General features: G+C 37.4%; 1 protein-coding gene and 1 long non-coding RNA gene across 2 annotated transcripts; both read left to right on the forward strand.

Moving 5' to 3' along the window:
• The first annotated feature begins 4,617 nt into the window (after window positions 1-4,617).
• On the forward strand, window positions 4,618-5,740 carry LOC145595741 (uncharacterized). Its single transcript, XR_014103003.1, has 2 exons — window positions 4,618-5,000; window positions 5,476-5,740. It is a non-coding gene; the product is annotated as an uncharacterized LOC145595741 (long non-coding RNA).
• A 1,601-nt stretch (window positions 5,741-7,341) lies between these two features.
• LOC145594184 (uncharacterized) lies at window positions 7,342-8,865 on the forward strand. Its single transcript, XM_081650518.1, has one exon. The coding sequence runs from the start codon at window positions 7,342-7,344 to the stop codon at window positions 8,863-8,865; it is 1,524 nt and encodes a 507-aa protein (XP_081506644.1).
• Window positions 8,866-11,023: the final 2,158 nt, after the last annotated feature.

The following is an 11,023-nucleotide window of genomic DNA, read 5'->3' on the forward strand; positions in this document are numbered from 1 at the left end:
CTTTGATGATTTTGATGAAGAAAAGGTTCCATATGATAAGGTTGAGGATGTAGAGCCTACTTTTGATGATTATGAAGATGAGAGTGAAGCGTTTTGTGAGGTTGAGTCTCCAATTCCTATCTCAAATCTTAAACCATTGCCTCCCTCTTTCACCTTTGATGAACCTTTCTCTTCTACATTTTCCACCGTCGTGATGGACGAGTCCATTTTGAAGGGAGATTGTACCTCTCATGTTTATTTTGAGCTACCTCCCAAGTTTGACCCTCAACCCTTTGATGAGCTTCCTTTGAACCTTGATGATGATTTGTGGCTTTTGAGAGCCCATTTAGGGTGTGAAGTTTATGAGGAGGATGTGATTGAGAATGAGCTTAATTTGAGTGATGATGAGTTGGAGGAGAGCCCTTTGGATGTGAGTTCATTGGATGAGAGAGCTTGTGTTTCAATGGATAGTTGTGTATGTGAGAAACTAATTCCCATTTCTTCACCTTACACCTTATTTTCAAGAAAGCTTGATCTTGTTCCCGCCTATCCCATGTCATTACCTTCTTTTCTCATATTTCTTCCTCTTGAAGAGCCTTTAGTCCCCCAAGTGCCTCATTTTATGACTTTTGAGGATGATGGTGGGATTTCCAACCAAAAATATTTTGTTGGGAAGAGTATGCCTTCTTCTTTTTCTTTAATTTCTCTTCCTTTTTCTTATTCTTGTTTTTCCCTTCTCTCCTTCTTCTTCTTGGCATTCCTCTTCTCAACCTCATAGATGTGCACTAAGCTTGTTGCATGCCTTCATTTTGTCATGTGCATACTTTCTTTCATATGATATGTGTAGTAGTGCATTTGACAAGCTTTTGCGTTCGTTGCAATACTATTTTACTAGAGCGGTCAAGCTTGGACCTTAAACAAGCCTTTCTCGGGAAGTAACCTGTGTTTTAGATTAGATTTTCTTTTCTTTTTTTTAATATAGACTTTCCCTCATGGAAATGTTTGTGTGCTTTTTCCTAGGTACATGACTTGATATACTTTTGTGCTTCAATGTGGATCAAGAATCAAGGAAGGTTGACTCCTATTTTTGCTAGCATATGGAAGCCAAAATTCAATATAAGAGGATGTTAGCTTTGAAAGGTTAAAATTTGGTCATTTGCGGGTATTTACACCCACCTAATATCCGGTAATATCCTTCCTTGCTCTTTTTCTAATGGTTGATGCCATGTTGGACATATGTTGGTTTGTTGGATTGATCTCCTTGCTTTCCCCTCCCATGGATTATTTGATTTGTGTTTGAGTGTATGTCTCATTCAAGCTTGGGGGAGGGTATTCTATCATGTCTGGTGGGATGTTGATTCATATATGCTATGCACCTTTGTATATGCTTTTCCAAGTTCTTATATTTTGAAAAACTCCAAAAATATTTTTGTTTCTATCAAGGCAAATTTTCAATGTGTTTTGTTTTGTTCTTGCTTTAGACATAATAACATTTGGACTTGTATACTTGAATGCTTTTCTTCCTAAATATTAGTGGTGTGCACGGTTTGAGATTACGTTTGCTTGATTATAGGATAAAGCATGCTAAGGTAGTTTTCTAGAACTACATGAAGCCGGATTCTACTTGTTTGTGGCATGTTTTGTAGTTGCTCCCTATCTTCGATTTGACAACCTTAGTTAGTTTTTGCTACAACCATGTGAGATTTACACTTTTTCAAGCTTTCAACATATTCTTGCATTAGCGGCATGGGTCCTTGACTTTCGCAAACCTAATCTAGAATCTTAACTTACGATTCCTAAGATCGAGATCGAACCACCTAGGGAGGACAAAGACATCTTTTCGGGGAGGTATTTTTCGTTTTTCTAGGATAGTTTCCTTAATTTTACTTTTGGGTTTAGGGATACATTTGCCTTCTTGCTAGCCCTTTGAACCTTTTTCCCTTCTTTTCAAGCTGCATAATTAGATATCTTGAGCCTTTTGTTTCCTTTTCATTTTTTTGGTTTTTGTGAAGCAATGGTCAATATTGGATGATTGTGGTGTATAAGTTTGGATTTTTGTTCGAATTGGTGAACAAGGTTGAGTTGTATATATTTCGTAAATAATGGCAAATGACTAAGTAAAAGTTGTCACTAGTTAAAAGGCAAGGACAATAATAAATGCAAATTTGAAAAAGCCATCATTATTCAAAAGAGGCAAGGACTAATGCTTATAAAGAGTAAGAGAAAACACAAAAAAATCGAAAATGAGAAAATGCAAAAAAAAAAAGTGAAAAATGAAAAATGCAAAAATATTTTGATGTGAGTATTCTTCCTTTTTGAGCATTGAGGACAATGCTTCATTTAAGCTTGGGGCGAAGCGTTCTAACGCTTTTTGTGTATATATGTTTGTGATCTTAGATTTGAATAAGCTTGGGGGTGTTAATATATTTTTGTTTGGTGATTACTTGAGTTTGGTGTTGAGATTTGACCAATCTTTGCTTCACAATTAATAAGGTTAACCACCAAATTTTAAATTTAGCCTACCTTAACCCTTTTTGCCTTACGTTACAACCTTTGGGAAGACCGTTTGACCTAGGAGTTGATTCATTCATTGGTGGAGAGAATCATGGGTTATAGCCTAAGGAAAGGGGATGCGTAGTCAAGATGTCGAGTAGCCAAAAATTTGATCTTTTTTCCGATTCCTTCGCGCAATCTATGAGATGCTCACTAAGGGGAGATATGAGTTCAGTAGGGGGAAGGCTGTAAGACCGTTTGGGATGAAAGTGCGGTGTGATACTAGGTCCTATGCTTAGCATATTTATGTTTTAATCAACCTAAGGTATCTTTGAGCGTGCAATCCTTTAGTTGTTTAGAAATATTTGCATTCATTTATGCTTGTACATTTGGAAAATTCCTTTCATGAAAATTTGCTGCTTTTCTTTTCTTTTGGTTACCTTTTCTTGCTTTGCCTTGTTTGTATTATTATGAATGTTATGGGTTAAACTCCTAGCATACCCTAACGAGAGCATCACTCGTCCTCTAGGGCGATCTAGGGGTTTAAATGGCTTGTCTTTAGTTGCTAAAATTGACCGTCATTCCTACGAAAGTGAGTTAGTGTATATTCCCATCTTCTCTAGTTTTCTTGTTTCTTGCTTTGCTTGAATAATGTCTTCATTTTTCCCTTAGGTTGGATTTTGTTTTGCTCGAGGACGAGCAAAAGTTTAGCTGGGGGGAATTTAATCCGTGCCATTTATGGAACCTTTAGGCTATGTTTTCTTTATATTTCTATGCTCCTTTTTAGTCATTGATGTCATGTTTTTAGAGAATAATGCTCGATTTGCGTGTTTATGTGTTAGTTTAGAGAAATGCCTGCTTTTAATGGTTTTCTTATCATCTTATTCAATTCTTGGATATTTCTCTCGTTTCTCCGTTTCTTTGTCTTGTTTTGTAGGTACGCCGCGAGCTATATGCATGGGAATTGAAAATAGCACCCACTAGGATCAATATGCACTTTTCGGAATTGAATTTGAGTTTGAAACAAAGGAAAACGAAGGATTGCAAAATATCAAATTGGACCTTTGTGCATTGTTTCAGTCATATCTCAAGTTCTACAAATCGGATTGGGGTGATTTAAGTTGGGTTGGGAACTAGACTTGAAGGGCTTTCTAATGATAGGTTGCAAGCCTTCATATAGTTCTTAGATCAGAAATTACAGCCTTCTGAAGTTGGCCCTGGAAAACTGCTACGGGCGCTGGCTACAGTACCCGCGGGGGCGGGGTTGCTGCATCTCCAAAACATACGTTTTTAGGCAGTAAGCCCCCAAGGGCTGGCCGCGGGCTCCCCGTGGGGGCGGACCTTGACCCCGCGGGCTAGGGCTTTGGCCGTGGGCGCGGGTTTCGGGGTCTTTTACGATTAAAGTTTCGTTCTCGTTTTGTTTTTAGATGGTTTTTTTTGGTTTTCATTATTTTTTTCTTTATTCATGTAATTCTTAGTTTTAGAATAGCTTTCTCTCTCTTTGGTTGAGAGCTTCTCTCTCTAGATTAGGCTAGTTTAAGAGTAGTTTTAGAGAGAGAAAGTGAGAGATTTCAATGGTAATTTGAGAGATTGAAGATTCAATGGTGACAATTGTATTGAAGATCTTCTTAATCAATCAATGAGCATTTCTCATTCTCTCTCCTCTTTATTTGCTTGGTTTAATTTCATGTTGTTTGGTTGATTTTGTTGTTTAATGTTGTTATTGGTTTTGATGATTCTAATTGTTTGGTTGTTCATTTGATCATGTTTTTTGAGTAGTTTACTTGCTTGTGTTTGGGTAAACATGTGTGATTGATGGATTGAGACTATTTTGGGAATTTGAGTAGTTCTTGTGTTGTGATTACATTGATTCATAGAACTACCACAAAAAACAGGAATAAGTAACACACAATACACAACTGTCAAGTTGCATAGGCGATCTCTAGAATTATATAGAGCGCCTATGTAAGATCAGCGCTTTGTATGTTAAACCTATAAAACGCCTATTAAAGTTAACCGCTCTATTTGATACATACAAAATTTAAACTAGACAATATAGAGCACCTCTCTTGTTTAAGCGTTCTATAAGTATTATAAAAAAAAAAAAAAATCAAAAAAAGGAAAAAAAAACCGTGCACCTCACAAACCCTAACTCCTTTCCTCTCAATCAAGAGCTATAGCCGTCACTTCTCTAATTTCATATTTCATTCCACATCTCTCTCCTCTAACCCTTACTACTTCTCTGAGTTCTGTCTCCTCTAATTTCTAACTTCATCCCTCAATTACACCATATTCTACTGCCATCATCACCTCCAAGGCTCCAACCTGTAATAGATTTAAGCCAATCCCAAACCTTCGTTCATCACCACCATGGCAGCACCTTAAACCTTGGTTTGTCCGCGGTGGTTGGTCTTAATCTTTTTACGAACTAACGTTGTCGACCGAGCCGGATTTTGTGTTCGAATTTCAATGTACAAATGTTGCAATAAAACTCATTGAAAAAGTGAGAAGTCTATAGATGTAATAAGGTATGTGAAGATTAATCTCATTTTTGTTCTAATTTCAATGTTCAAATTCGTTTTTTGGTTGTTTTAAAGTGATTTTTATGATTTTTTTGGCTTATTTTTCCGATCTAAAGTTCATGACTTCATTCTTTTTCAGATATCTGATCTGATTTTCATTTTCAAATTTTGATTTGCTTCTCAATTGTTTTAGATCTGTGGGTTTTTGGTGCGGTTTCTCTTTGGGTGTTTGGTTTTCATGTTGAAATCTCTGATTTTATTTATTTTCTATGGATGTTTTAATTTAGATTTTATTCTAATTCGAATTTCTGATTTTCATTTTACCAGTTCGTTTTAAGTCTTAATTATCAATTTTAAATCTGAAACTTCTGATTTACACCTTTAGATTTGGTAGTGTATCTTAATTATGTATCTTTTTTTTTTTTGGTAGTGTTGATTCTTAGTTGTTGTTTTGATTTGTGGGTGGTTGATTCGTGAGCAGGGGTTTGGGTTGAGGCTGCTTTGATTGAAATGGTGGGTTTTCAATTGTTACTGCAAAATTTAGAACGTCGGTGGAAAGGAGGTGGTTGTATCGCTGATTGGTGCGGTGCTTGGAGGTGTTGCTGGCTTTCGGCACTAATAGCAGTGGTGGTTGTCTCAACTTGTACTAGCAATATAATATTTCCCCCCTAGATTATTTATTGTATGTAATTGAAATATTTGTATATAATTTTTTTGATAAATAAAAATGTTATTACGGTGTTTTATTAATTATGTACATAATATTATTATTATTATTTATCAATAATATTGATAAATAATAATAATAATAATAATTTTTTTTTTAAAAAATAAGTATGGAAAAGAGAACGCCTATCTATGATAAGCGTTCTTGTTTCACATAACTACAGAGCGCCTATCTATAGATGACAACTCTGTTTTCCATGTTTTTTTTTATTATTTTATACTTGGAATAGAAAGCTGTTATCTTAGACAGGCGCTCTATATCCTATTAGATATAGATTGCCTCAAATAGGCGTTGTGTAGACTTTATAGGGCACCCCCTTAGAGAAGCGCCTTAGAGGCGCTCTATATACCCTATTTTAGGCGATGTGTATTCTCCTTTTTGTAGTAGTGTAGAGGTTTGCATGTTGCATAAGTTTGATTCGAGTAGCTAACCATGATTGCTAGCATTGATTGCATGATTGAATTGATTGACATGACCACTTGATATTGATTTGATCATAATTAGTTGAGTATTTGATTATGTTTCTTCATATTGTTTAGCACTAGGGAAATCTATGTTAGAGAGTATGAGGATAATTATTTGAATGCTCCTAATTGCTCCTACTATTTGTCTATCAATTTCTTGGATTGCTTGACTCCCTAATTAGCTTTGTTTTCATGAATGCATGTAGATCCTCATTCCCTAGTGTTTCATTTGTTTGTTTGATTCTTGGTTTAGGAAGTAGAATAGTGTTACCTTTCACCTTAGACTTCGACCTAGCTTAGGCGTTAATTAGAAATACTTGAATATAACCGTTCCTAGTGGTTCGACCCTTGACTTGCCTCTATACTTGTATTTAGGTAGTTGAGTGATTATAGATTTGTTTGACCGTAGGGAGGATTAGTTTAACGACCTAGTTTTCTCTACGTCATCGACCCAACAGCATCGGTATACGTGATCTCCGCTGAAGGAGGCACCCAACCACCTAGTTCGACCCGCTAAAAAAATATAATAAAATACTACCTCCGGTTCATTTTACTTGCAACAAAGTACAAGTTTACGCAAACCAAGACAAAACTTTTAAGGGGCTTAATGCATGAGATAGTTTAGCAATTAAGGGAGATAATAAGGAGGGAAAGTATGTGGTCCCAATTTTTAATAAAAGTAGGAAGGGTGGGAAAGTATGCTTAGGTGGACCTTTCCCACCCAATTTTTTCTGATTTTTCACATGGGAAAGGCATTCCCTCCCTTTTTTTTTGCAGCCAATTTTTAAAGGGACTCCTTTACACAAAATTTGACAAGCATTTCCCTCTCAAATTTTCAAGCAAAATTCAAATTTTCTGCCAAATACCCCAAATCCAATTCAGCTTGGCATTCAAGTAACATCCCCTTATAAAAAGAGGATTCATCCAAACACAAGAGTAATTGTTTTTCAAACAAAAGACACACAGGGACGGGGTTTGGGGGGGTAATAAGTGTATAATTAAGTGTTTACAAAACAGAACCCTACGAATTACATCATCCTAAAATTAGTTTATAATCAGCCTACATTCACAGTGCTAAGTTAATCAAAAGCAGCATCTATGTCCATTTGTACTAGGCTCCGTTGAAGACCATCCAAAAAGTTCCAGCCACGGACTCATGGCAGAGTTCTTTGAAGAACTCTTCTTCAATGCAAATCAGCTTTATGATGAGGAACAAGATATGGCAACATGGCATCAATGGAGTGCGGAATACAGTGATGATAACAACAACAGCTCAGAGGAACTAGAAGGTTATGATGTAGATGATGATGCTGAACAACAAGATGCAGAACATGTGTATGGCAGACAACAAAGGGAAATGACAGTGGAAGAAAAGAGGAATCTTGTTGATGAGATCATGCCCAATATGGAGGGGGACTCTTTGCCAAGAGGATTTCTATCACACTTGGCTATAAAGCATTATGTGCATAGATCAACAACAACAAGATGGTTTAAGGTAATTAAACAACACATGCTAGAAGGGAATGGTGTAGATGTTAGGACTAAGAAAGTAGGTGCTTGTGGTAGAAAACAAAAGGAATACACTGATGAATTCTTAACATCTGTCCCTTTGTACAAGAGACAGACTGAAAGAGGGTATGCTGCAGCCCTTCATATTTCTAAGTCTGCAATTCATAGGTTAAGGAAAAGGGGTAGACTAAGAACACACACAAGCACAAACAAACCAGCACTGACTGACAACCATAAAATTGCAAGACTGAAATGGGTTCTAAGTCACATTACCCCTATTCCTACAGAAGGGGACCCTTCTTTTGTTGATATGCAACAATGGATACACATTGATGAGAAGTGGTTTTTCATAAACCCAGAAACAAGAACATTCTACCTGTTACTAGCAGAAGAAAATCCATACAGAGCACATCAGTCAAGGAGATTTAAGGTGAAGGCAATGTTTATGGGCATGGTTGGGAAACCATTGTATGATGAGAACAAACAATTACTACATGATGGTAAGTATGGTCTTTTTCCCTTTGTCAAGTATGAGCAAGCAAAGAAAAAAAGCAAAAACAGAGACAAGGGTACAATTGAAGCTAAGGCAGTGCAGAGCATAAACAAAGAAGCTATAAGGGACATGCTACTTAACCATGTTTTGCCCACAATACATGCACAATGGCCACCCCAACTGCCCAAGGACATCACAATTCAGTGGGACAATGCTAGGCCTCACCAAATACCACAAGATGAAGAATTTCAGGAAGCATGTAAAGCATATGGGTTCAACATCAACTTTGTTTTTCAACCAGCACAATCACCAGACATGAATGTTTTAGACTTAGGACTCTTCAATGTCATTCAATCATTGCAGTATCAGTCATTCCCTCAAAATTTAGATGATCTTATAAGAGAAGTAGAAATAGCATTCAATGGATTTGAGGCAGAGCTTAATAAATATTGTTGGATTACTCTCCAATCTTGCATGATAGAGGTGTTAAGAAGAAAAGGGGGTAACAACTACACACCACCACACATGAAAAAAAGGAGTTTAGATAGGCAAGGTGCTCTACCAGATTTGCTAGAGGTGGACAAGGAACTCATTGCAGAGGTAGTACACTACCTTGATTCAATCATTATTCCAACAAGTGTTGCAAATGAAAACCAAATGGAGGTAGATGTAGACTGAAGATAAAAGGGATGCATATCATACAAGATGAAGCATAGACTGCCACACATAACCAGTATGATTTTAACATGTTTTTTGTTGTTTTCAAAATTAATGGTTAGGTGTATTTTGATATCAAACATTGTGTATTCATAGATAGGCAGTCTTAGATGCAATTGAAGGTATGTAAGTATCAAGTACCAGTTTTTGGGACATTAATGTTAGCAATCTCTGTATTAGGTAACAACCATCCATCAGTGGGTTTTTTTTTTATCTTTCAAGGCATCTCTGAGTTGTGGTACCTCGATAATACTCCTCAAATAGAGGGTACTAGAGCAGCCATCTTACTCAAATTAGCTATCTGATGAGTCCCTTCATCATCTGGATGGGATTGGGTAACATGCATTTCATTAGGGGGGACTCATTACAACAAACACAGGGGACTCAAATTCTCCAGCAAAAAATCCAACACACCAACAACACAAAATCACAAGATCAACCAGATCCAACACAACAACACAAGGGAAAACCAGATCCAACACAACAACACAAGGGAAAACCAAATCCAGCACAACAACACAGTTTACAGGCAACTCCAACACACCAACAACAGTCAATACACCAGAATTTGAGTAGCATAAAAGCCAAGAACACAGGGACTCATAAATACAGTAACATAACAGCCAACATAACCAAAATCAGAGTCACAAAAACCAGTATGCAGCATATAAGCATGAATATCACTAAATTGGAACAGTAACAGGAGAAAGGGGTGATAGAAATTACGCTGCCCAAATTAGTATGGGGAAAGGGACTACTGGGGGTAGTAGATCAAACGGTAAGCCTCCACAACATCATCAGGCTCAAGCCCTTCAGGTAGTCCAGATCTGATCCTCTTGGAACCAGAGCTTGGGCCTGCAGAACTCCCACCCATCATAGGATGCGTAGCTGGTGGCTGGAGAACTCCTCCGGCAGTCAGTTCAGGAAAAGCCGAAGACCCAGTTGATGAGATGGCTTCTTGTGGTGGTGAAGGAGCTGATATAGGGACGGAAGAACCAGATCCGCCTTCTTTGGTTGCAACTAGGGCTGGCAAAAACTGATCCGACCCGAAAACACGACCCGAACCCGACCCGAAAATAGCAGGTTTGGGTTGAGATTCTTGACCCGAAAACTTAAATGGGTCGACACGAACCCGACCTGATAATTAAATGGGTTAGGTTAAGGTTGACATTTTCAACCCGAAAATGACCCACTTAACCCGAAATAAGTGAAATAGGCAAAAAAAAAAATGCTGAAGTAAACTAGCCCAAGACCATATTTAATTCTAATAAAACATAAAACCCTAAATCCTATCACACTCTCAATCCTCTTTCAGCAGCCGTAAGAAGCCCTTTCTCTCTCCTATTTCAAGTTATCTCTCAATTTTCTCTCTCTTCAATTGTGGAGATCCATAATTCCATATTGCAATTCAAGAGTAAGGCAGGCAGTTCCCAGACTTCCCACACATTAAATTATGGAAGAATGAGAGGTGGCGGCAGCGGCGACACTACTGACGATATTGCAAGCTAGTAAATGTGATAAATCTGATGATAATTGTTTTTTTTTTCATGTTTTTGTTATTTACCTTGTAATTTATTGATTTTTATGTTTATTACTCGCTCGTTCATTAAGAACACTTCTTTTAGTTAATTTTGGTTTCAATAAAATATGTTGTTTACATAGTATTTTGGTTTCAACTAAAGCAATGTGTCTATGAACTTGAGTGTTCGTTTGATAATATCAATGGGTTTGATAATTAAAGTTATTAGAAAAACAAATCAGGCTAGTTTCAGGTTGAATAATCTGATTAAAAATTTAAAACCCAAAAAAAAAAGGTCAGGTCAGATAAGGTCAATTTCGGGTTGACCCGAACCCGATAATATCAGGTTCAGGTTCGGGTTTTCGACCCGATAAATTAAATGGATCAGGTTAGGGTTGGGGGGTAGCTGACCCGAAATCAACTGACCCGAACACGAACCCGACCCGACCTGATCCATTTGCCAGCCCTAGTTGCAACAACCTCAAGATCTGGGCTTTCAGTTGCTGCAACAGGTCTTTTAGAGCCAGAAGTGGGCATGGGCTGCTCATCCTCATCACTGGAAATGTATTCATAAAGCTTCGCCCCTCTAATCCTCCTTCT

The sequence above is a fragment of the Chenopodium album genome, chromosome 19 (assembly GCF_948465745.1).
Source record: "Chenopodium album chromosome 19, dcCheAlbu1.1, whole genome shotgun sequence".
Taxonomy (NCBI): domain Eukaryota; kingdom Viridiplantae; phylum Streptophyta; class Magnoliopsida; order Caryophyllales; family Amaranthaceae; genus Chenopodium; species Chenopodium album.